The following is a 27,354-nucleotide window of genomic DNA, read 5'->3' as shown; positions in this document are numbered from 1 at the left end:
TGGTGCACTTATGCACGCCCCTTACAGACCTCTTAGGTATGGGGTGAGGTCAACAGTAGACAGTCTAAGGTTAAAATTTTGGGGGTTTGAGATGAAACCAGAGTCAGGTAGTGCATTCCAGGCATTGACCACTCTGTTGCTGAAGTCATATTTTCTGCAATCAAGTTTGGAGTGTTTTTTTTCCCCTTCACTAAACCAGGCGGGGGTGGGGCCAGCACATGACGCATCTGGCCTGCGGGCCGCGAATTTGACACCCCTCGCTTAGAGTAAGAGTGGAGCAAAGCTGATGATTGTGTGAAAGGTGCTTGAGACTTCACTGCTGCTCCTTTTGACAGCTGTGACATTGGAATAAAACCAGGTTGTACAAAATGCACCTGCCAATTTTTACATGTTTGCATTGGTAGGAAAGCACCAAAACGCTAGCTCACAGAAGCAAAATACTGCATGCATTAGTTTCACGTTTTGTCCTATAGAATGACATCTCATTTTAATGGATTGAAAGGGGTGGAGAGGGGGACGTGTTATTCTAGGCAACTTCCATTGAATAGTAAAGTATGTAATTGCAGAGATTATATTATTAGCATAGCGATGTTATTTGCATCACTATGTCAAGTATGATGCAAATGATTTAGTGACATCATTATACAAGCAACATAAACCAATGCAGAAGTTTGCCTGTTGCAGGCCAAGATCACTGAATCAAGGTGTATTAAACTATGATTTTATGTGTGTCTATAACCTTATGCATGGAAATAAGAATTCATAGGATAACTGTCTTTACACTTCTATTGCTCTTCTGGAGCAACAGATCTTATGGGAAATTACTACTTTGCCATTGTCAAAAAGAAATCTCAACAATTAAAAAGTTGAAGGAAACCAAGTTTATCATAATTATTATTCTGGATGAGATTAAACTGACAGAGTACCCTGGTTGCCAGCCGAAAGTCTTGATTTTCCTACAATCAGCTCCTTCAAATCCTTGATAACAATGGCAAGTGAATTTCTCTGCCATTGTTTGAAGGTCAGTTGAAGATGCTACCCCTGTCACAGTAACTCCATTCTTTGAAGCTTTGATTTGAAAATTCTGAGGATTTAAATGAAGATAATCCAAAGCTTTCCAATTTCTTCGTATGCACCTTCCATTATTCCGACACAGATTCTGGCTGCACACCTCTGCAGCTTTGGTTACATTGGTGATGTAAGGACTTAATTTAGAAGCAATGAATTCCTTCACCTTTGTGCAATTGGACTGCAAGAAAGAAGCAATATGTAAATCATGGGAAGGCTGTCCAATGCCATGTCTATGTCATAAATATATATATATACGTAGAACCGGTAGCAAAAATTCCTGCCCCTGTCCCCCATGCCCAGCTGAGCCCCGCAATCATCAGAGCCTTATTTTTCTTTTAAATGGCTCTGACCAGCCAAGCTCTAACATCCCAGCTGAGTTGCCTGCTAATCAGGCAACTCAGCTCGGATCGCCAGAGCCATGTAAAAGAAAAAAAGTTTCTTTTTTTCTCCCCTCCCCCTCTCCCAGCCTCCAGCTTGCTTACCTTAGCTGCTGATCGCATGACGATCGCAATCCATGCATCAGCAAGCAACTGAATCTCCCTGCCTGCAATCAAGCTCATCGATGAGCAGCTCTTTCTGCCTGCCTGCCTTCCTGCCTAGACTTGTGGACTTCAACTCCCAGCAAAGCTGGCTGAGGAATTCTGGGAGTTGAAGTCCACAAGTCTTAAAGTTGCCAAGGTTGGAGACCCCTGTTCTATTGGGTAAGATTTTTTCCCCTTTGGGAGCTTTAAAAAAAATAGTTAATTGGAGTTTTTTTAAGTTGTTCTTTTTTTAGACCTAGCCATTTAAAGTTTAGGAAGCTTTAAATTTAGCTGCTTTTATATAAAAATAAAAATAAAATAAAATAAAATAAAATAATATTTGTGCAGCTTTCTGAGATTTAGTGTGTTTCTGTAGTGTTTCACTCTAACTACACAAACACAAAATCTCACAAAGCTGTATGTGGAATTTTGTGTGTGTAAAGTGTGAAAGTTGGTTTTTGGGGCTTTTTGTGGCTGTGTGAGGTTCCTGCTTGTTGCAGGGGCCATTTTGGGTCTAGCACAGTTGCTTTTACATTGTGAGTGAGCCAGTTGTGTTGTGTTGTGTTGTGTGTGTGTAAAGTGTGAAAGTTGTTTTTTTGGGCTTTTTGTGGCTGTGTGAAGTTCCTGCTTGTTGCGAAGCCATTTTGAGTCTAACACAGCTGCTTTTACATTGTGGGTGAGCCAGTTGTTTTGTGTTGTGTTTTTTAGCTTAAAAAGGGCAAAGAAGTGACATTGGCCACGCCCACCCAGTCACCTTACCACCAAGCCCCGCCCACTAATTAAGCCACACACACAGAACCGGTAGCAAAAAAAATTAGATTTCACCCCTGATATAAAACCTATGTAACCTTACTTTCCAAAGCTTTGAAAGAAAGTTATAGATTTTTGCCAAATGTTCCCTGAAGCTTCTCCTACTCATAATCTGATCTTGCATAAGAAAAAATGAATAGATAAAAAGTGAGTGTACTATATTAAAGAATGCCGGGTCAAAAGGAAGACTTTTAGGCAACTTAAAAGATTTTAAAACGACGACTTTAATTTACCTCTGATGATGTTAAATTCATGTCTCCCCAAATAACAATTCCTGCAGCTCCCAAGGCAGCACTCTCACCAATTGTGCTAACAAGATCTTGCTACACAGGAACAGAAGAAAATATTATCAGTCAATTATTGTATATCATAACTGGGCACATTAACAGCATCATTATGAGGTACCCCATTCTGAGTAGCCAAGCTTTCAGAAGAATTTGTAACTAATTGCTGCAAATATTCATGTTTTAATGTGGTTCATCTTCAATCAGTTTTATATCTGTAGTAAGGATATTTTGTTATTTCAATTTCACCATGCCAATTTGAAGATAAGATAGACGCTGCATAAATATTTTTTGTCATGAATCTAGAAAAATCTTGCTGTTCAAAACATGAGATCAGATATTATTTTTTCAACAGTCCTATTTCTGTCTTCTAAGATTGCATTTTGTGTATTCGGCTGAAAGAAACTGTTATTAGAGAGAGAGAAAAAGCTCAGAACAAAATGTAACAATACAGTGAACCATACACTAACCAACTGGAGATACTAATACACACACACATGGGAGGGAAAGAGGGAGGGAGGGAGGGACAGGGACAGGGACAGGGACAGGGACAGGGACAGGGAGAGATGAAATTTCCCAGACTTTATGCATTGTGCAGATGAAGCCCTAAGGTCTTTAAATGATATGATTAGGTTTGTTTTGTGCATATAGTATATTCATTTCATGCTGGATTGACTTCAAATATAGAACACCAAACCTGAGATTTATAAATGTTTAAATAAATATTCAAATGTAAGCATAAATTATATAAACAAATCCTGGGTTAGGCAAGTGGAGTGAGAACCGTCAATTAAAAGGAAAAAAGTAAATAATTCTTCAGACATAAGATGTCTGCACACAAAAGTATGATGTGATATTGAGATGTGTTCAAATAAATCATTTCCAATGATTTCCCCCAAAATGTCTAAGGTTGCAATTCGATATGCCAAGGAACTTTTTTTTACTATGAAGAAATGTTGGCTTAGAAGAAAAATGAATTGAGAGCTAGTGATGATTATAATAGTTGCAACATTCCAGATACTTTGACATTATGCTTCTCTTACTTGACATTAAAATAGATTCAATGCCATGAATAAACATGTATTTATTTAACTTGCACCTCCACCACAAGCCAATGACTCTTTGCAACTTAATTCACAGATTTTCCACTCCAACTAGAGACAATGGCCATTAATCAAATCTAGGAGTTGTATTAGGAAAGGGAAGGATCTCACTGACAGCAGGATGTTGGGTAATTGTCTCTGAAAGTGTAAGAAGGAGAAGGAATTATAGGAATGTAATGATAGGGATGTGGTTAGTTAGCAGGGAAATGAAAGATGGTGAAGGAGAGAGAGTATTTGTCCTGTATTTTTAAGAACCTAAAAAGAAACTTGCTGGATCAAAGCAAGGTCTTATTTAATCCAGTATTATTTTCCCATTGTGGCCAACCAAATGCCCTTGGGTGTTCTTGATTGATGTTAAATGTGAATTAGCTCTTCCCGATTTAAGAGTTCCACTGGTCCACAGCAATGGTGTGTTTGTTCTACAGAAGCCACAAAATTGATGATCTCCAGAGAGCTTACCATAGAAAGAAATAACAAAGGCTGATCTTTATAGTCTAGTCGAGTGTATACAAATACTGGGAGAGAATAATCATGTGAGGTCATAAAGGAAATCCTCATGGATTCTTTCACTCTAAACTGTGAAAAGCGTAATGTGTTTTCACTGCTTCCGAGGGATTTCTTAATGCCAATGGAGGGATATAATGCTGCACTGCTATTCCACAACCACAACAGTTCATTATTCCTCATGAGTTCATTTTCTGGACATGAGCCAGTATAGTTCTGCTCATGGAAATTGTAATTGTGGCAGTCAGGATATAAGTAATATCCCCAGAGGCCCTTGGGCCTGCTTTTAATCCCCAGTTCAATTGTTTCTTTCATGAAAGCCTTAGCACATTTTTCGAAAGAAAATTTAGCTAAACGTTCGATAGCATTTGCAGAAATGTTCTCTTGCAGTTTGGAAATTAGTTTCCTCGACTGTCTCTTGTAAATATTTTTGGTGTTCCAGTTACGCTCCCACTGGGGTCTCCAGTGTTCCCAGTCTATGACTGCCAACCCAGTGAAATCCTTATCAGGAATATAGTAGTTAATATCTTGATTAGCTTTCTCCAGGTGCGTTTGCAAGCTGAAATTCTGAGGGAGGCCACCGTTGATTGGGATTTCTTGTGATGTGTACCAGGGATAATATCCCAGCCTGTTGACATAAAATATGGTCACATTCTGTCCTCTTGCTTTGGCAAATGGACTTCCAATCACGTGGAACATTCTTAAGCTGATTGTGATATTATATCGGATGGAGCAATGATCTGTCGGTGCGTTCCAGGCAGCTATGAAAGGCATCCGTCGAAACACAGGAAGCTGAGCAGACTTCAGGGCCAAAGCAGAACTCCACATAAATGACATCTGTAACCAGAATGTAGAATGGACCTGCTAGGAAATAGAAAATGATTTTAACTTTTATAGTTAGTTTACTTTACTGATTAACCCTTGGGCCATATCAAAGTGCAGAGTTCCAGACACAAATTATTACTAAAATCTGATAAAAACAGTTTAAAATGGAATTGGATAAAATACAATTTAAAATGAAATTGGAATAAAATACAGTTTAAAATGAAATTGGAATAAAACACAGTAATTTAATATATAGATAAATAAAATATGATAAAGTTATATTTCGGTATCACCCCCACAATCTAACCCAATCAGTTCCACATATGCTGCTCTCAACCAAACCATTTTGCTCAAGTGCTGTGCTGTGTTAAATGTTAAGGGAAAAAAAATCCTCGCGATATAAAAACATTTAGTCCCATCATTTTATTCTTTAAGGGGGCAAATAACATTATGCAGAAGCAAGGCAAAGAAACAAGACAGAGTAATGCAAAGAAATTAAGACATGACGGAAGAAAAAGAAAGGAATTAGTGCCAAACCAGCCAAATGTATACAACCCCACCCAATATATCTATTTTTTTCATATATTTTATCCAACCATTATTATTTTTACAAATAGCTCAAGGCAGCGAACATATGAAACACAACTTCCTCCTCCTATTTTCCCCACAGCAACAACCCTGTGAGGTAGGTTGGGTTGAGAGAGAGAGAGCGACTGACCCAAGGGCACCCAGTTGGCTTTCATGGCAAAGGCAGGAGACTAGTTTCTTGCCTGGTTCCTTAACACTATACCAAACTGGCTCTCTTGGATTTTTTCTGTCAGCATCTTTGCTTCCACCCCCATCCATACATTGCCTGAATACATTATCTTCTGTACTTTGACTTTTTCACTTCTCTTTCTGGCAAGAAAACCTGAGTCTTCCTCTCAACTCGTTCATTCTTCCTGTTCTGCAGCTCAGTGCTGATTCATTCTATATAATACATATTTATACTTGTCACTCCCATTTATATTCCTTCCACATTCATTCACTTTTGAGCTGATCATTTCTTGTTTTACTACACACACTTCTTAAATAACAAATGCCCACTGTATTCACACAATTTTTCTTACGTACCCAGTTTTTACTCCCGTATAACTAAATAAGTAGAAGTATGCTTTTATAATTGGACTTCCTGCTTTTTAAATAAACCTTCTATTGCTTTTCTATCAGCATCACAACATTCTGGGGGGGGGGAATCCATCTATTTTTCATTTTTAATAATTTTGTATGAGCTGCACAATATATACTGCTCAAAAAAATAAAGGGAACACAAGCAGAAGACATCCGAGATCTGAATGAATGAAATAGCCTTATTAAATACTTTGTTCTTTACATACAGTAATTTATACACTGCTCAAACAACTAAAGGGAACACAAAACTACTGTATGTAACGAACAAAGTATTTAATACGGCTATTTCATTCATTCAGATCTCGGATGTCTTCTGCTTGTGTTCCCTTTATTTTTTTGAGCAGTGTATATCCTCCTGTTTTTAATCTTTACCTTTGTTTCTTTGCTTGTAGTCATCAATTCCAAGGGAAGAAAATATTTGTAACCCTTAGGCTGAACTGTGGGTTCTATGGTGCTCTCTGAACTTGGTTGTTTTTTTGCAGACACTTCATTACCAAACTAGGTAACATAATTAGTGCCAAAAAGGAGTGGGGTGTGATCTCATATTATATACTGGTGGCTTGCCCTGTCAGGGTTGGTGAAAGAGGTCTTGGTAATTCATAGAATAGAATAGAATAGAATAGAATAGAATAGAATAGAATAGAATAGAATAGAATAGAATAGAATAGAATAGAATAGAATTTTTTATTGGCCAAGTGTGATTGAACACACAAGGAATTTGTCTTGGTGCGTATGCTCTCAGGCTGTTGTCTACTGTTTAGCTTTTTTCTCTGAGTTGGTAGTTCCTTGACTGGGGCATTGTTTACTTCTTGATTGTTGGTCTAGAATTAATCTAAGTGTTAATCTCTGCTCATCAGCTGGTGAGGAATTTTTGCCGGTGAGGAATTTTTGCTGTGAGAAGTCTTTTTGTTTCCTTTTTGGCCTTTTGATTGTCTCTTTTGAATGGTTTGTGTAGCCTGTTTATCTTTATGTATCTGCTGATGGTCAATTTGCCCGAGTCCAGGCTTCTAGGAATTCTCTAGTGTTTTGGGACTTGGCTTGGTCTAGGATTGTCACAATTTCCCAGTTACGTTTGTCCATGTGTTGTGAAACTAAAGAATTTTCATTATGTCTTCTGACTGCTAGTTGGTACTCAAGCTAGTCTTCTACCTATTTGTCCTACATAGCGGCTATTACAGATCTTACACTGCATGCTTTAGATGACTCCTCTTTTTTCTTCTGGGGCTGCTGGGTCTTTTGGGATGTTTTGGAGAGCTTTAGTTAGTATGTATGCTATGGTGATGCAATGTGGTTGTACTGGTCTGTTGGTGGTTTCTGGGTTGTTTTTGATGTATGGAAACATTATAAAAGTTGCCAGACCACCTTGTTGGAAATTACGTTTTCATCATCTATATAGATGTCTATGCAAAATCTTCCAACAAAATGGATACCTATGCAACTTTATCAAAAAGTCCTGACCATGCAACCTAATATAGCACAACCAACACAAAAACATCACAACAAATAATTTTAGGTCTTAAACAGTAGTTCAGAATAGGTGATTTATAGATTTCTACATTATAACACTATGGTGCCTAACCCTGCTTCACTAGATGCCCAAGAGTTAGTGGCTTCTGTATCTCTTTGGTGTCATCTTACAGAGTTTGTAGTTGAGATCTGGAACAACTGTTCTACATATAGGAACCTTGAGTTTCTCATTCTGTGTGTGAATAAAACAATGTTGCATAAGAAATCAATGGATATTACAAGATCATTGGTCATGGTCCATAAATATATAACCATGATTTTAAGGTTGTGATCAAAAACATCTCATTCTAAAGAAATTCTATGCTTTTTATGTTTAACTTAACTGAATTTAATTCAGTAGAATTGCAGACGTTCTCCTTTGCCACTTTCAGTCATTGGGATTCTATTTCAAGCACCTTTAAAATAAAAGAAAGCTATTTAAAGAAAAGTTCAGAGTGTGGTTTTGTGTTAATTTAGGTGTATACCAAACACTGGACTGGAATGCCTTTGTTTAAAAGCATAGTTTAAAAATATATGGCATTTCAATAATAGGTTTTAAAACAGAAAACAATCATTTTTAGAATGGCCACTTATCTCTCTTGAGGATCTACTATTATGTCAAGAGGAGCAGAATAAGCCTTGACATCAAGAGGATTAATATGCATATGCATATGCATATGCATATGCATATACACACATATGTATACATATATATATGTATGAATATATGTATATTTGTGTATGTATATTTGTGTGTGTGTGTATGTGTGTATATTATATATTCCTTGATTTGCAACAGTTCATTTAGTGGCCATTCAAAGTTACAATGGTGAAAAAGTGACTTATGACCCTTTTTCACACTTATAACCATTGTAGCATTCCCTTGGTTACACTATCAAAATTCACATGCTTAGAAACTGATTCATATTTATGATGGTTGCAGTGTCCTTGGGTCATGTTATCAGCTTTTGCGACCTCAGCAACATAGGTTTGGGCTCAATTGTGGTAATAAATCGAGGCCTGTGTGTATGTGTATGTGTGTGTGTTTGTGTTTGTATAACATTTATAAAAGCAGATTGTATGTTTTAATAAAACCAATTTACAGATATATAGAGAGAGAAAGAGACTATGAATCCATGAAATGCATTAGCATCTACAAAAGCGCAGATTCAATTCCTCATATTTCTAGTCAGAAAGGAAAACAACTTCAGTTTCAAAGATTGTAGATCTGTGACCAGTAGAAAATAGTTCCTATAATCACAAAAAGAAAAAAAAGTTGCACTGTTTTTATATATCTGAGATGCCTAATCAAAAACGTCATGTGCTCTTGTGGCCTACGAACCCCTTAGGGCAGTGATGGCTAAAAGCGGGGGGAACGCAGGGGGGTTGTGTGCATGCGTGCCTACACCCATAATTCAATGCGCCCCAGCACATGTATGGCGACACCCCTTCCGCGGTCCCCCAACTTTTGGCATGCAATGACACGGTGGGCCCGATAGGCCTATTTTCCACCCTCCCCATGTTCCAGAGGCTTTCTTCGAGCCTCTTTGGGGAGGGTGAAAACAGCCTTCCCCCCGCCGAGGCCCTCCAGAGGCCGGAAACAGCCTGTTTCCCGACTTCCAGTGGGCCCGGAAGGCCTGAAAATCATCTGGCCGGTGCATGCGTGTGCGCTGGAGCTGAGCTAGGGCAACGCTTGCCTGCCCACCGATATGGCTTTGCATGCTACCTGTGGCACACATGCCATAAATTCGCCACCACGGCCTTAGGGTAATCCTCAAAACCTCTGCAAATATTTCAAAATGTAATGCAAAGATTCAGGAAATGGTTATCTGAACACCCAGCTACAAACTCTTCCATTATCGGAAGAAAATTCCAGCTCCTTTTACAAGACAATAGAAAAAGACTCCCCCCAGGACATTAGGGAATAAATTGATTATAAGTGACAAATAGTTCAGTTGCTGAAGTTCTTATAAACTTATCTTTGTCATTTCAATAAATCCTGCTTAAGAATATTTTGTAAATCTCATTCTTGGATAGAAATACTTTCAGTTTGAGGCAACAATCAAAGAACCAGACAGTATTAAACTCTCACCTTTACATGTGGCAAATCCATTAACTATATAGAAAATTGTCATAGTAAATGCAGTAAATTAAATTACCATTTAGTCAGATGCATTCTTTTATTTGATCCCATACATTTCATTTGCATAATAGTGTTGAGTTTCACAAGTAAATGGAGTCCTCACCTTATCATCCATTCAATGAGTGACCATGACCGTTCAAAGTTACAATGGCACTGAAAAAATGTGACTTATGTATGGTCCTCACTCTTACGACCTTTCCAGCATCCCCAGGGTCACAGGATAAAAAATCAGGTGCTTGGCATGTATTTATGACAATTGCAGCATCCCAGGGTCATGTGAGTGTCATTTGCAACCTTTCCAGCAAGTAGTGGTTAGTAGGCAAAACCAAATTGACTTAACAACCTCATGGTTCACTTAATAACTTCAGTGATTCACTTAACAACCATGGCAAAAAAGTCATAAATTTGGGCACAACTCAATAACTACCTTGCTTAGCAACAGAAGTTCCAAATTATGGCTTTAAATTAAGGACTACCTGTGTGATAGGTGACATAATACTCAAAAGTCAGGCACGGCAGACTAAAGCACTGTTATTAACAGTTATTAACATCAGCTGCCTGCAATTACTACAAGTTCAAAACTCACCAGGCTCAAGGTTGACTCAGCCTTCCATCCTTTCTAAGGTAGGTAAAATGAGGACCCAGATTGTGGGGACAATAAGCTGACTAAAAATATACAAAAGCATGAAGGCTATTGCTTAACGCATTGTAAGCTGTCCTGAGTCTCTGGAGAAGAGCAGTATATAAATCAATTTTTTTTAAAAAAGGCAGCTCTCAATCTTCTCCCTCTCTAGATTTTATATCAAAGCTGTTAAAGATCTATTACAAACAGAAAATGTTAACAATTTAAACTTGAAAGTATGATGTAAATTACTCTGAGGAATTGACATCTTCAGGATTCAGACTTGAAATTTAGGCTATTATTGAAATCTAGACACACACAAAGAAACTGCATAAGCAAACATGAGCTTTTTAAAATTTCCTTCTGAATATGCCACTTTTTTTGTCTATTACAATTTAGCTTCTTATTTTTAGTTAGCAGGAGTTTGCAAAAATGACCCAAAGGTTGGCAACATCCTTCCATTATTTCCAAATGCAATTAGTGTAAGGTTTTCAAGAGACATGGACCAGCAATGTTCTTCACATCAATTCTGTCATAGTGGCATTTGATGATTAGCACATTAATGTCGTTGCAGCTGTAAAGCTCAAGGCATCTTTGCACATTATTCACTGTTGAAAAATTTTCAGGAGCTTTCAAACTGGAATGGCCACATTTGTCTTAGGCAAAACAAGTGGTGCTGATATAGCCCACAGGAAAGGGGAATGGGGAAAGTTTTTTTAAAAAAAGAAAAAAACCCTGCAGAAATCTGTTGGGTCTGAAAGAAAAGTTCTAATCATGTCAACATGTGCATAGGTTATATGTCTAAAAATGTTGAAGATTGCAATACTGTTCATATTAATCTGGATAAAGTCAGGAATGATATCCGTGCAATTGATTTAGGAAAGGAGAAGTTAATATAATATAATATACTTTCCAGATTATTTCATTTCTGCTACTACTTGTGAACATTAGTTGATTAATCATCACAGCTGCTGTTTCTACTTATTTATTTTGTAGATGTTTTTATTGTTTTAATCTTTTAAATTATTTTGTTTTAGAATTTTAGAAATGTAAGACTCTCAGAATCAATTGGTTGAATTAGGCAGCTATAGAAAATCCATCAATCAATCATACAGTTGTGATTGTCATTGTTTTTCCGTATACTATATGCTTCCCTTTCCAAGGAAATGAAAGAATTACTGAGGTAAAAAAAAATCAGTCAAACACTAGCAAAACCAGGAAAACTGTTGTGATAATCACTGAGTCCCCTAAAGAAATAAGGAAAGGAATAATCTCAATAAAATAATCTTAATTAAATTCAAGTTTTGGAGAATACAAGTTTTCTTGTCAACAAAATAAATGTGAATGGTGGGAGAGGGAGAGGAAACAGAAAAAGATAGGGCCATAAGTATCAGCAGATGGCCTCATCTAGCTATTCTTAGATGATCCCAGATATAAAGGCGATTCAGTCTTGTTTGGGTGGTCTAACTAAAAACAGGTTATTGGTTAATCTTGGAAGTCAACATATTCTTGGAAGAAAGCACTTGCAAGAAGACTTCCTGAATGCATTTACTAGGATCTGAAATTATCTGAAAGCATCTGTTATTGTTGCTGCTTATTTTATTTTTTTATTTTAGAGAGAAGAAGTAAAAAAAAATTTTTTTTAATTAATTCACAATCTGGAAAGACAGATGGGAAGGACACAAAGAGAGCAATGCGTATTTGCCATTGACTTTAGATAAGCTTTAGACTTACATATATGATTATGGTGCTGTGAGAAGTGGAAAAGGTAAAGCCACATCAGAAATATTCTGATTGAAATTAAATGTTCAAAGGACTTTTATGATATGGATTCACTGATCCAGATGTAATATGAAATGTTACTGAATGGGAAGATGTCACCTTAGAATTGGATACTGGACAAGAGGTCACTCAAGAAGCCATCCAGTTAAAAACAATGTCACTTGCAAATGGACCTCCACATTGAAGTTTAAGGCTCCTAATCCAACAAATGGGAGTGGGAGTCTCCTTACACACATGGATCTTTTAACTTGAGTTAGAACAATGATGTCATTGAAGATTTGGGGCTTTTTTAAGTACTAAGTTGTGTCCAGGCATTCATTCTCTGTGTCTCTATAATTTCCAGTTTATTTTTAGTAAACCTGTGTTGCAAAGGCTCCCACTCTCTGAAGCTGGCACAGATTGATAGGAAATGGCTTTTGTTTTGACCTAAAAGGATATGTGACCTCCTTGGGGAGAAGATGAATCTCATTATCCTATTAAATAAAGTTTTAAGACAGTACTTCAATACAAATAATATTTAGAGGAAAATGACAATTCAAACAAAAAAATGTAATGATTCAGTACTTTGAAATTATATAATAAAATCTTCCCCCATCTCTTTTTTACCACAACTATGTTGCAGCTCAGGGGTGGGTTCTACTTATCTTTACTACCGGTTTGCAATAGGGCTGGGCTCGCACGCACGCACGCTCTTTGCGCAAGCACAGAAGCTTCTGTGCATGCACAGAAGCGTTTTGATGACATTAGGGTCAGTGGGAGGAGCCTCCCACCAGTTTTACTACCCGTTCTATAGAACCGGTGCAAACTGGGGGCAACCCACCACTGTTGCAGCTTCATTAAAGACATTAATTTAGGAATAAGTCATCTCTAAGCCAAAAAATATAGTTTGCACATGCACTGTGCCATTGTAACTAAGATTTGTTAAAGGAGTAATAATGGCTTGGTTTATCTATAACATGAAGCAATAAACCAAAGTTTACAAATCATAATGGCTTAGCTCACATATGATGCTGAGGTAAAAAGAAGCCACATTCTGGTTCACTAGAGTTGTATGAAACTTGAGAATAATTAATGCCAGATGAGATTTGACCAACAGATATGTCCAGACCAGGGGTGGGTTCTACATACCTTTACTACGGGTTCGCAATGGGATCGCGCACATGCGCAGATTGCTGATGACGACATCCGGGTTGGTGGGTAGGGCCTCCCGCCAGTTTTACTACTGGCGAACCGGTCCGAACCGGGGGCAACCCACCACTGGTCCAGACCAAATCTTCATTTAAGTGGTCAGATCAAATAGCATGTCCTCTGAAATTGCTTTAGAAAGATTAGAGGATGATCTGTAAGTCAAGTGTTGCCTTCCATATATGGGCAAGGCAGGAAAGACAGAATTCAGAGATATAATAGGTATCTATCTCTATAACTTAGTGTATTTACTTTAAAGTTTAGTTTTAATACTTTATTCCTTCAAGGAAGTCTTCACCCCTGGACTAGTTCCAGCAATTTTCTTGGCACGATTTTCAAAAGTAGTTTGCCATTGCTTGCTTCTTAGGGCCAAGAGTGGCTGGCTTAGGCTGGCCCAAGCCCACCCAGCTGGCTTTGTGCCTAAGGCAGGCCAAACTATCATCGTCTCTCAGTTTCTAGCCTGATACTTTACTACATCAAGCTGGCTAATTCATATCAAAATAATTAATCTTTGAGTTTGATAATTGTTATTCTAAATTGAATACAGCATTAAATCATGGAATTTTATAGAATCTAATTTATGTATTTCTGCTTATTAGCCTGCACTTCAAATGAAATAAAAAAACAATTGCAATTGGTTTATTTTTACTTTTAACGGTTTTATACACAACCTAGAAAATATAATTTGGCTAAATCCGAAATATTCTAATAAAATTTCACCACTGTGTCTTATACAATATCTATTATTCCCATAGCTCCTTCCTGGAAGAATTTGTGTCTCATATTTGAGAGCCGAGGTGGCGCAGTGGTTAGAGTGCAGTACTGCAGTACTACAGCTACTTCAGTTGACTGCTAGTTCAGCAGATCAGCAGATCAAATCTCACCGGCTCAAGGTTGACTCAGCCTTCCATCCTTCCGAGGTGGGTAAAATGAGGACCCAGATTGTTGGGGACAATATGCTATTTAATTTCCTGTCTTTGGTGTAAGCCGTCCAGAGTCCTCGGAGAGTGGGCGGCATAGAAATATGACTAATAAATAAATAAATAAATAAATAAATAAATAAATAAATATTTGGCCAAATTATTACTAAAGTTATTGAATTAGTGATATTTGCAATAACGAATAAATAATATCGAACATTTTGTAGTGCTTAAGACTGGTACAATCAGATCTGGACTGCAAAGATGGTAGCAAAGTACCAAAAGCTTTATTTAAGATTACAATCTTTAAAAAACATTTTCTAACAATAGGGTTTGTTGAATTTAAATTGGATTACACTGCATTGTTGGGCCCTGTGCCCATAACAGATTTGACTGTGTCAATAGGGGAGATAAATACATTATGGTAATACCAACATTGAGCAAATTGACTAATAACTAAGAGGATGTGCAAAACAGACACAGTTATATACAACGTTTCACTAATTCCATGCAGTGATTACAACATTCACGTTTACTCAATTGACCTGTTTTTGCATCCTGAGGCTGGAGAAAAGGATCTGGAGAAAAAGAGAAAGTGGGCTTCTCTACTACAAAAATCATCGCCAAAGCATGGCACCATGGAAAACAAATCACTCAAACATTGGTCACAGTGCCTGTCTGGTCAATGGGAAGGGACAGTGATGTCATGAGAAATTGTCAGTACTTTTTCCAGTGAAAAATACTGTAGCTACTTCTTGCAGAAAACTAATGAGGACTCTGTTTTTCCACCATGGTGGGTGGATCTGATTACTGTAGTTGTCTTCTGCTGGAACTACTTGTAAAGTGGCTTGACTAGATTTACTGTATTCTAAGAGCAGGGCTTTGAAGTATCTGAAGGACTATTATTTGAAGTATCTGAAGTATTATTTGAAGTATCTGAAGAACTGTTATCTTGAAACACTGACATGTTATTTCTGTTCACCTTTGAAATAGCCCAGATTTATTACCTCAACAATAAAAGAGGACTAACTCTAGAAAACAATTGAGCCACATAAAGTCTACAAGAATCGTTCATTCCTAAATGAAACTCCTAGCAGTAAAATTAAGGAACCCCAACTGAACTCATGGATTAATTTTTGAGTAGACTTCCACTTAGTAGTATTCAGAACTTAGTAGACAGAGTGCATTGTCGATACTGGTGAGGTCCACTGGGAGTGAGGGGTCAGAAGGGTAAAAAAAAGGTGAAGGATGGCAGTCACAGGAGTATGATCAAAGCTCCACCCCTTGAGCTTTGATTGCTGTGACTGCCATCTTGACCTTCTCCAGAAACCTACTATCTTTCCACAGGGACACCAGTACATGCCTATTTCAATAAAAGAGCAATGTAACAAGGGAATCTGCCCCTAGATTAGTTTGTGCCATTATTAAAATATTAAAAAGCAATGAGCAAAGGGGAATCCATTATCTCACTGCTGAACAAAATGTAAGCATCATCCATCTGGTTTATAATTAAAGTGGTATCATTGCTGTGTTGTCAGATTCAAAAACAGAGACCTAGCTTGAAATAACTTCCCAATTGTCATGGGTATCATTCATCCTAGGCAAATTAATCTCAGCATATTATTCCTTAAAAGGTTGTGAAGATAAGGTAGATTTTTTTTAAAAAAAACCTTCTCACAGCAGAAGGTAGCATGATAAAGTAATAATTGAAAAGCAAAGAAATCTATTTCTGAATAATTTTTGGAAGCCATGTACTTATGGGGTGATTACAGTGCTATTTATAGTACTGAATATACTTATAGCAAAATCAGAAAAATTAGGAATGCAGGAATATATATTGAGCAAGGAATTTCCCTTATAATTTGTTCAGAGGAAACACAGATAAAATATCAATTACAATTTGAATATATGTTAATGTTCTGAATTTAATTTGTCATTAAATTATAAGTTGTATACTAGTGATATAATATTTTATTCTCCACCTCTAAACAGTTGAATCATTTATACAGAAGAATTAATCATTTCCTCTAATAATGATTTCAGGTTATGAGGACCAATGAGAATGGAGCCAAAATGAGGCAACTGTGAAATTAGAGTGTGTAGGGGGTATAGCTTGCAAAATGTGTAGAAACACAAATAGAAAAATCTAATGAGGCAAGACAAAATAAGGACTAATGAGAATTTACCACAGTGGGTAGCCACAGAACGTTAAGAAAGAAAAATGGAAAGTGCGGAGACAGTAAAATAGAATTTCTAATGAGAAGAAACAATTGGCTAAAGGCCCAAATTGGAAACTATTCCTGTTGGGCAGATAGTTTTACTTTTAATTCAACATTTTAATGTTTCCAATTGTAAATTTTTCATGACAAATGATAAATATTATTTGCAGAGAAAATGTACTTTCTAGGATTACAGTTTACAGGTTTGGAAATTATCTAATATTCTTTCTAAAGCAGAATTTAAAAGATATTACTAAAAAGAATATTAGTCCACAAGAGTATATCTAATTTAAATGTCTAATTCATGGGGCAGGAAGTGTACACTTTGCAAGATGCATCACCATGGAAAAGCCTTTTGCAGTTCTATTGGAATGCCCCTAGGATTTAAGAATATAATCCCTCATAAAGAATAAATTGCATTTATGTTATAATTCTAAAGAAATATTTGGATTAATTATGCATTACCAAGAAATGGCAGTCATTGATTATTTTCACGTAGTCAAATTAATTTAGTTCATCCAGCAGTTTATATGTCAGCAGTTGGCACTGAAGTTATATTAGGCAAACAAAATAAATATCATAAATGTCAAGACATTTCAGTTTCTTCCAAAAAGAATGAACATAACATTTTAGATGAGAAAAAATATAATTATGATTACCTTCCAGTGTGCCATCAGTATGCAAGTTGTTCCATGCAGAGAGAAGCAGAATGTCAAAATGTTTTTGGTCTGCTTTCCAGAAAACATGTCATTATAGGGTGACTCAGGGCAACAGGCAAAACTGGAAGTTTGTGCTAAATCTCTATTTAACTGAAGTGAGTCCCACGTAAATGCCTTGGTTTAAACTAGCCATTACTACCTTATAATATTCATTGCAATGCTAGACTCATTTTTGCCTGCTTTTTTGCCTCTTCTAAACCCCCCCACCCACCTCCACAAGCATTCTGCAGGCTAAAACCAGGCAAAAATGGCTCATTTTTTGGCCAAAAACAGGCCATTTTTGCCTGGTTTTTTGCCTCTTCTAACCCCTTCCCCCCACCTCCATGAGCATTCTGCAGGCTAAAATTGTTGAACTTACCTTTTGGTTCCAGCGGGTAGCTCTCCCGAAGGCAAGTCCTGCACTCTGCTGAAGGGTGGGTTGGGTGATGTGGGCGGGGCAACCTCGTGGTAGTCCGTGGGCCAGATTAATTGGTTCAGCGGGCCGCATGTGGCCCACGGGCCATAGTTTGAGGACCCATGTTCTCGACTCAAGCCTTTGTTTAAACAGTGAACCACAGCTTGGAAAAAATTGAAGCAAGCTGTGTAATTTTTGTATGATATTTATGTATCCGTCAATCAATCAATCAATCTATCTATCTATCTATCTATCTATCTATCTATCTATCTATTCTGTATCTGTCTTTAAATTGGCTTCTATACAGAGAGAGAGAGAGAGAGAGATTACTTTTTTGAAGACTGCAAAGTCCACATTTTGGACAGAGAAGACCATTAGTTTGAAAGAGGATCAAAGAAGCCATATATGTTAAAATTGAACAGCACCACCTGTCTCCTGTCTATAACACAATCCTTTTAGCAGTCCCAAGAAGGTTCCACACCCATTTGCACTGAGATTCAAGCCTCAAGGACTCTCAGAGAGCTAACAACTGACTTTCAGAATGCTAATGACCAGATGACTTCAAAAAAATATAAACCCTTCTATTTCCTACCATTCAGTTAAAACTGAAGAAGCTTCTTGGATGAGAAGCGAAAAGTTTTCAAGGAAAAAACCCAAGAAAGTTCAGTTGCCTTTTGAAAAGCACCTTTGGGACAATCATGAACTGGATGAACACCTTTTGAATTGTGCGGGAGGGCAAACAGATTTTCAGAAAACTTGCAGACTACAGGAACCATTTGTACTTCAATTTGAGATGCAGACAACACAAAGTCATCCCCAAAATATTGTATCAACAATGAAAAGATATAGTGCAGAAAGCATCATGCAGAAAGTACAGCTCCAGCTTCTCAATGAAAGTATAAGATAGATTTTTACCATTTAGTTTTTGGAAGAGAGAGTGGAACACAGATTCCAAGAATTTAAATCACTTCTACCAACAGAGGTATTGGAGAAGGTCACAGAATTTACAAAGAATGCACAACTAGCACAACACAAGAGCAAAGAACAACAGAAACGCAAGTTTTCTACCTTGCAGTTTAGACATGAAAAACACACAAAACAGAAGACCCAACCCAGATGAGAGAGGACAGTGACGTATCTCAGAGAACTAACCGATGGGTGAAAGATCTGTCTGACAGAGAGTTTACTCAAACAGAAAAGAATGTTTTATCCAAAGGTCTGGATTTTGCGGTAACACCAGAATAGTTACCAGCCATCAGGAACAAAGAACTGGCAGAACCACAGGCAGAACAATTAAGGATAAAGCAGCAGTGAAATCCACTTACCTTTGCTATCAGTTCGGGAACGGGAGCGCACAGGAGCCTTCTGCACATGCGCAGAGGATAAAAAATGGGATGTAATGACGTCTCGGTGGATGGGCGGATGCTCCCACCACCGGTGCTACCAGTTCGCTTGAACCGGATAGATCCGGCCGGATTTCACCACTGGGATGAAGGTATCTGCAGCCCTTACCAGTGCCAAAACACCCCTTCTAGCCTCACAGTTCAAGAATTCACTGCTCAAGTAAAGAAGTGACATCACTAGGAACTGACCTGAACATCACCCTCCTGCCAGCTGCAGCTGATAAAGAAAAATGCAGAGTTATCCTGAACATAGATGACTACAATGTCTAGGTGAACAGTTTTCTGAAGAACACTGCTACGTATGAGACTGAAGAGAGATCCCACCAGCAGTTTTAAGAAAAAGGTCATCAATTTCCTGCAATTTCTGAAGAACAATGCTTTGGGACTTTGGACACAAAGAAGTTCCATCCATCCAGCCATCCATCTCTTTACCCTTGATTTATTTTCTATTGACTCCAGTATTTGCTTCCTAATAATCATGAACTTAACACAATGAGGAACTGTAAGCATCATTTGTACTATAATAATTCTTGTCTGTCTGTCTGTCTGTCTGTCTGTCTGTCTCTCTCTCTCTCTCTCTCTGTGTGTGTGTGTGTGTGTGTGTGTGTGTGTGTGTGTGTTATATTGGTACAGATTTCATCTTCAAAATGATTCTGGCCTTATTTTAAATTTCATGCAGAACATGGGTATGTCATGTAGTCCTGATCTCAATTCACGGTAAAGTGTGAGACTACAATTGTGGAAAACTATTCTTGGTTTTCCTTTCCTACATTTCAATTTACAATATTTGGAGAGCTACAGATGGTGCACCCCTGATTTAAAACGAAGACATTATGTATCTCTTAGTACATTTGGTAAGAAACAAGAAAAAAAAAATCAGACATTGTTATGAATGAAATACATAAATGCTAAGCATATAAAGTTTGTTCACAGAAGGCAAAACAGCAGGTATGAATGCTCATGAAAACATCTAAAGAAAAGATGCTTGAATGCAATACCACAGAAGATTTTTGGTAAATCTGTTATATAAAAGTTTATGAAATGCATATAAAAAAGAGAGAGTAAGAAAACATAACAGGACGTGTAAGTTTTACACTAATTCTCCAAAATCATGAAAGTTCTTAATTGTTCATATATAAGGTTGTGTGGATGATGTTAATTTATTTAATTACTTTAACACATAGAGATTTTTAGACACCCTGATTTTATTCTTGGAGATACAAAAAACACAAAGAATATACGGTATTCCTTTGAAAATGTTAGCTATGAATTAAAATGTATGTCCATACTTGTTTAGACCATCCTCAAATTTTAAAAAATCAGATAAAAAAAAGAATTAGCAAAATGTGTACTGTTCATAAATTCTTCCAGCATTATTATTATTATTATTTGAATTAGCAAAAGTTGTTTTAGTAAAACATATCCTATTGATTATATTCTGAAGATAGATGCATATCATGACCAAAACTCGGAAGCTTGCCTTGCTCTTCTAATAAACTATTATTTTAAAAGACTAATATGGAATGTTATAACATTAAATATAACATCTAACACACTGGAAAGTAGTCATAATGAGTAGTGGGATATATTTTTGGCTTTTGTCATTTCCTTGTTTTGAATCCTCCTATGAAAGTTGTTAAAAATTATTTTGGTGACTAAGGCAGCATGCAAGTATATATCTAAATAATGCTTCAAATGTATAAATGCAAAACAAAAAATATTTAACAATATAAGAAGACTGACCCCCATTTGCATGGAACTGAGTCTGTTGTAGGCCAGGCTTGGTAGTAACTGTCAGGAAGCTGGACATTTGTCTAAACTAAAACTAATTTCTTTTCCATGCATAATTCTTGCATGGTGTCTTTAACAAGATCTTTGAGAAGCAATGGAATTGCAAGAATTCTAACAGCTAGACTATTCCCCATCTATAAACAATATAGTTCCAAAGTAAATAAGGGCAGAGATCTCCTTCTCCTTCTCTCTCTTCTTTTCTTCTTCTTCTCTTTCTGTCAAATGACAAATTGGCAGGTCTGTTTATTGATAACAAAGTAGCTTATTTGTTATTAATGTAGTTTTACAAAGTAGTTTTACTGGATTCATATAATTGTGTGTTTTATTTTATAGCTGCCATTGCTATATTGCCCTAGGTCATGGGTGTCAAATTTGCTGCCATCACGTGACGTATCATGACATTTTTTTCCCTTCGCGGAGCTGGAGTCAGTGTGGCCTGTGTGTGATACATCCGGTCTGCGGGCCGCCAGTTTGACACCTCTGTCCTATGTCTTGTGTACATTATTTGGAGTCAAATGTTAAAGCAGTTTATGAATGAATGAATGAATCAATTAATGAATGAATCAATCCATCTCCTTCAAAAATTAATAATCACAGTAACCAGAAATATCTTTACATCATGACAAAATTAGGAAGGGAATGTGTGTATTGTTCAAGATAGACCACAGAATACCAAATGCCTGTTAAAGATCTTGACAAGCAGCCTGACTGTGTATATATTTAAATCATTATTATATATATATATTTAAAAAAAATGTGGGGGGTGGGGGTGGGAGGAGTTTAGAAGCAAAAAAATGTGTTTGCAATTGTAACAAGAATTCATTCCTAAATTCAGTTTTGGAGTCTCTGAAAAAGAAGTATTAGATGTAAGCAAAGACCACTCCAAGTGGAGTGCAGAAAAAAAGGAAGCAAAGATCTTAATTAGGTAGACCCAAGATCTGAAAACCAGTCATGTCTATCCTTCCTTCCAAAGCACATTAATACAACCACCTGCGTCCTTCTTTTCCTTAATTTTTAATTACAGCATTTTATTTTTCTTAGAAACTTAAAAGTTGTACCTATTTGTAAGTCTTCAGAAGATCTAATAGAATTGCTGCTCTCAAATCAAAGTTGGATATCTTTTTTTTTTTTTGAAAAAAATTTTTTTTAAACAAGTATTAAAAAAACAAATAAAAAGCCATCTTCAATTACAAATACAAACAGTGTGTCGGTTGGTTACAAATCTTTTGTGTGTCTTCACCTTATTCATGTATATCCATACATTTATTATCATAATTAACCATATGGCTATTTCTTCCCTCATTTCATTTCAGATATTCTAAAATTGAGTTAATTTATATTATATCATTCATTTCATCCTCTTAAATCGCTCCAACGATAGTACATCTTTATATTATATTTTATATAATTCTACATTTCTTGTATTAGAAAGATCATATTTCATTTCCATATTTTTTTATCTAACCATTGGTAAAATAAGTCCTATATCTTATAATATTGTTTATCTTCTTGTTCTTTAATTTCAAATGTCAATTTACTCATTTCAGCACACTCCATTATTTTCTTAATAACTTCTTCTTGCGTTGGGATTTTCTCATTTTTCCAATTTTTAGCAAACACAATTCTAGCTGCTGTTAATACATTCACAATCAAATATCTCAATTCTCTATTGTATATTTCAGGTACCATCCCCAATAAAAAAAATCTCTAGTTTAAAATCTATATGCTTTTTTATCATTTTTTCCATTCATGTGTGGATTTTAGTCCAGTATCTTTTAGCTTCCATCGTCCATCACATATGGTAATATGAGCCCGGTATCTGATGACATTTCCAACATTTTTCAGATTTATTCTTGAACATTCTGGCTATTCTCGTCGGGGGTAAATGCCACCTGTAAAACATCTTATTTTGCAACCACAATTTTTGCCATTTCTCTAAGTCTATTCCATGTCCAAAATTTTTCCCCACAAGCAATCATTGTTTCTTTAACTTGTTCATCTTCCAATTTAACCTCTAATAAATATTCAATTTTTTAATTATGTTTTCATCAGTACCTGTTAAAATTTTATCCAAACTAGTCAAATTATTATAAAAACCTTCTGTTTTATAATCTTTATCATGTCTAGACTGTATTTGCAAATAAGAAAACCAGTACATCTTTATACCTTGTACTTCTAATTCTTATTAGAAGCATAGATTTAAGTTCACTGTTTTCATTCAATATTTCACTATATCTAACAATTTGTTCCTTTCTAAATGTTATTGAATATGAGAATGCTTCAATAGATGATAACCAGACTGGAATTTTTAAGTAATGTTGTCTTTTTACCTTCTCCCAATTTAATAGCAAAGCTTCTCATATAAAGTGTCTTCTAAAATACCCGTGTTTTTGTTTCCTTGTACCACAAAAATGCATGCCAACCCAATAACGAGTCTTGTCCTTCTAAAGATAATAATCTAGCATTTCTTAATGTTATCCATTCCTTGATCCACATCAAACTTGTCGCTTGATAATATAGCTCCCAATTAGGCAAACCAAAACCTCCTCGCATTCTAGAGTCTTGCAACAACTTTAGTTTTATCCTTGCTATTTTATCCTGACAAATATATTTCATCACTATTTTATTCAAATCTTCAAAATAATCTTTCCCCAAACTAATTGGAATTGTCTGGAACAAATATAGAATTTTAGGCAATATATTCATCTTAATCATTGATATCCTCCCTATCAATGACAGTTGTAAATTTTCCCACTTTGCCAAATCTATCACTATCTGTTCCTTAAGTTTATTATAGTTATTTTCTTTATATTGAAGAATATAATATAATATAATATAATATTGAAGTGAAGATTTTGTAGTTTGAATTTAGCAGAGAAATAGGCCTATAATTCTTGATTTGTTGTGGGTCGGTGTCCTCCTTTGGAATAAGTGTAATATATGCTTCTAACCATGACTTGGGTAATTTCATCGTTAACATGACTTCATTCATGACTTCTAACAATGGGAGATTCAGTGATTCCTGTAGTGTCTTATAGTATTCTGCTGACAATCCATCCGGGCCTGGTGCCTTCCCATTCTTTTGTTTTTTAAGTGCTTCAGTTAGTTCCATCATCGTTATATTTCCTTCTAACATCATTTCAGTGTCTTTAGAAATCTGGGGTAGATTCACCTTCTGCAGGTATTATTTAACACTTTCCTCATCTATGTTCTCTTGCTCATACAGTTTTCTATAATAATCTTGTATAATTTTTTTCTTCTCTTTATTTCCATATCTAGTTTGTCCTTGGTCATCCAGTTGTATTATTTTCCTTGATTATCTCTCTTTTTTCAATTTGTATGCTAACCATCTACCTGGTTTATTTGCATCTTCAAAATAGTTCTGTTTAGCACTTCTAATTTTTTGTGCCAGGTCCTCTTTTTCTATTAGCCCCATTTTATGTTTAATTGTGTCCATTTTTATTTTAATGTCCTTTTTTTGTGGATATTTCTGTAATTCTTTTTCAAGTTTCTTGTACTCATCCGCTAATGTTTTATATGCTTGTCTTTTCTTACTATTTCTTTTCCTTTTATAGTCTATAATCAAACCTCTAGCATACAATTTCATTGTATCCCAAAGGTTTTGCATTGATGTATCCTCTTTTCTATTTTCTTTAAAAAAAGAAGGCCAATTCTTTCTCCATTTTCTGTACAAAATCCTTTTCTTTTAATACTGTATTATTTAGAGTCCATCTAGATCTTCTCCTTTGCCCTTTCCATTTCATTGTCATTGGATTATGATATGCCCAGGTATTTGCTTCTGTATCAATTTCTTCTATATTAGAAGTCAATTCCCTTGTCATCCATATCATATCTATTCTGGACCATGATGAATGTCTATTTGAATAAAAAGTATATTGTCTGTTTTTTAAAATTTCTTTCTCTCCATACATCTTTTAAGTTTATTTCCTCTATCATTTTAAAAAAGGATTTCAGAAGAATCTTTCTACTTTGCTTTATCGTCTTCTGTGTGTTATAATCTAATTTCTCATCCACTATACCATTGAAGTCTCCCATCATGCAAATATTATCATAATCCAGTTCAATTATTTTCATATGTAATTTTCTATAAAAATCTTGTTGATTATCATTAGATGCATATATTGCTATTAAAAGTATTTTCATATTGTTATCTGTTATTTCCACCATCAAAATTCTTCCATCTTCATCTGTATAGATTTGCTGCGCTGGGATTGTATCTCTAATATATAGAACAACTCCTCTTTTCTTACATTGTGGTAATGAAATGAATATTTTCCCTAATTTTGGCTGTGCCAATATTTGTTCATGTTGCTTTTTAATATGCACCTCTTGTAGACAGATTATAACAAACTTTAATTTCTCTAATTTATGAAATGTCTTTCTTCTTTTAGTAGCTATATTAAGTCCGTTTATGTTTATTGTAATCAGTTTTTTCTCTTCCATGTTTATATTTTATAAGAAGGGTTTATTGCTCTTTATATTCCACATTTTCATCCACTGTTCCTTCTTCTTTTTCTATCATTGCTAGGCATTCCTCTTGTAATTCAAACAAAGATTCTTCTCTTCTTATCTCCACTTCTTTCTCTCTGATGTGTTCTACGTAGAAGGCTTTTGCTTTATCGATTGAATATATTCTGTATTTTTGTTGTTGCCATGTAAACACCAGGCCTTCTGTTATCAACCATCTGTAGTTCACACATTTCTGAAGTAATATTTTGGTCAAGAAGTGATATTCTCTTCTCATCTCCCTCACTCTTCTCGGTATTTGCTTCAGAACCACAATTTCCTTATCTTTATATTTCAATGTTTTCTCTCTAGTAATCTGCAATATTTGCATTTTAATCAATTTCTTGGTGAATCTTATATGGACTTCTCTTGGTAGCTTGTTTCTCATTGCATATCTTATATAGACTCGAAATATCTCATCTATGCCATCCATCATCTTTTCTTTAGTAATTTCTAATGCTTCTGCTAGGATTTCTATCATTATTTCTGCCAAGTTTTCACCCTTTTCTTCTTCTATATTTTGGAATCTGAGGTAAAATTCTGCTCTATCCATCTCCCATCCCAATATTCCACTTTTATCTTATTCAACCTCGTTCAATCTACTGTCAATGTCACTGATTTTTTTGTCTCTTTGTTCTTCTTTTTCCTCAATCTTTTGTTTAGTTTTTAGTTTAGTTTTATTTGATTTGTATACCGCCCTACTCCCGAAGGACTCAGGGCGGTGAACAGCCAAGCAATAAAATACATAAATACAAAAATTTAAAAAACCAGTTAAAATCAAATTAAATCATTTTGGCCCAGACAAATTAAAACACCCCAATAATTTAAGAACAGATTTAAAATTTATATATTAAAAGAGGGAGGAAATTAGGCCAAGCCTGCTTGATGGAATAAAAGAGTCTTCACAGCGCGGCGGAAGGTGCGCAGATCCGGGATCCTCCGTATCTCTGGGGGAGCTCATTCCAGACGGTAGGTGCCCCCACAGAGAAGGCTCTCCCCCTAGGGGTCGCCAGCCGACATTGTTTGGCTGACGGCACCCGGAGGAGTCCCTCTCTATGAGAGCGTACTGGCCGGTGGGAGGCTATTGGTGGTAGTAGGCGGTCCCGTAGATAACCAGGCCCTAAGCCATGGAGCGCTTTAAAGGTGGTAACCAAAACCTTGAAGCACACCCGGAAGACCACCGGGAGCCAGTGCAGCTCGCGCAGGAGAGGTGTCACATGGGAGCGCCATGACGCTCCCATTACCACCCGCGCGGCCACACTCTGCGCCAGTTGGAGCCTCCGGGTGCTCCTCAAGGGGAGCCCCATGTAGAGAGCATTACAATAGTCCAGGCGGGAGGTGACGAGGGCATGAGTGACCGTTTTGGAGTCTATTCTCATATTTCTTCATCATTTGCTGTATGTTCTCCACCTTTTCATCTGATTTTTCTGTTCTCTGTTCAATATTCTCTACTCTTGTGTGTACTTTTTGAATTCCTTGCCAAATCATATGCAGTGTCACTTCCTTTTCCTTCTCTCGTTCTTTTTCCTTCTCCTGTATTGTCTGTATTTATCGTTGTTCTCCAGACAGTGAGGAGGGAGGAGTCGATGTAGATGAACCAATAGCTGTTGCCTTTCTACTCATTTCTGTAAGGTGCTTGTGAAAGGATCAAACAAATAGAAAATCTTCAGGTTTTTCTATACTTTAATCCACTTATATATAGGACAGATATTACCCCAGGTACCAGTAAGCAAAAGAAAATCAAAAAGCAAAAAAAAAAAGACCACAAAAACCACAAAAAAAAGGAAGAGGGAAAAAAGGGAGTAGAAAAGGTCTTCAAGCTCTTGTATGCCTTAATCCAATTTAACAAGAACAG

The 27,354-nt window shown here is 36.3% G+C and overlaps 1 protein-coding gene across 1 annotated transcript; it reads right to left on the bottom strand.

The window, feature by feature from the left end:
• Positions 1-838: 838 nt before the first annotated feature.
• On the bottom strand, positions 839-5,130 carry LOC117667842 (hyaluronidase-4-like). The gene is made up of 3 exons (XM_060687062.2): positions 4,249-5,130; positions 2,636-2,725; positions 839-1,249 (listed from the first exon to the last, which is right to left on the bottom strand). The coding sequence occupies exons 1-3, from the start codon at positions 5,128-5,130 to the stop codon at positions 839-841; spliced, it is 1,383 nt and encodes a 460-aa protein (XP_060543045.2).
• Positions 5,131-27,354: the final 22,224 nt, after the last annotated feature.

This window comes from Pantherophis guttatus, chromosome 7 (assembly GCF_059756535.1).
Source record: "Pantherophis guttatus breed Tessera chromosome 7, ASM5975653v1, whole genome shotgun sequence".
Taxonomy (NCBI): Eukaryota; Metazoa; Chordata; class Lepidosauria; order Squamata; family Colubridae; genus Pantherophis; species Pantherophis guttatus.
This window is presented reverse-complemented; position numbering and strand designations above follow the sequence as displayed.

Coding starts and splice junctions, on each gene's coding strand:
- LOC117667842 (XM_060687062.2), bottom strand. CDS start 5,130: ATGTCATTTATGTGGAGTTCTGCTTTGGCCCTGAAGTCTGCTCAGCTT. Junction 2,726..4,248: donor CTTTGTTATTTCTTTCTATG/GTAAGCTCTCTG, acceptor GTTCCTGTGTAG/CAAGATCTTGTTAGCACAAT. Junction 1,250..2,635: donor TGAATTTAACATCATCAGAG/GTAAATTAAAGT, acceptor TCTTTCTTGCAG/TCCAATTGCACAAAGGTGAA.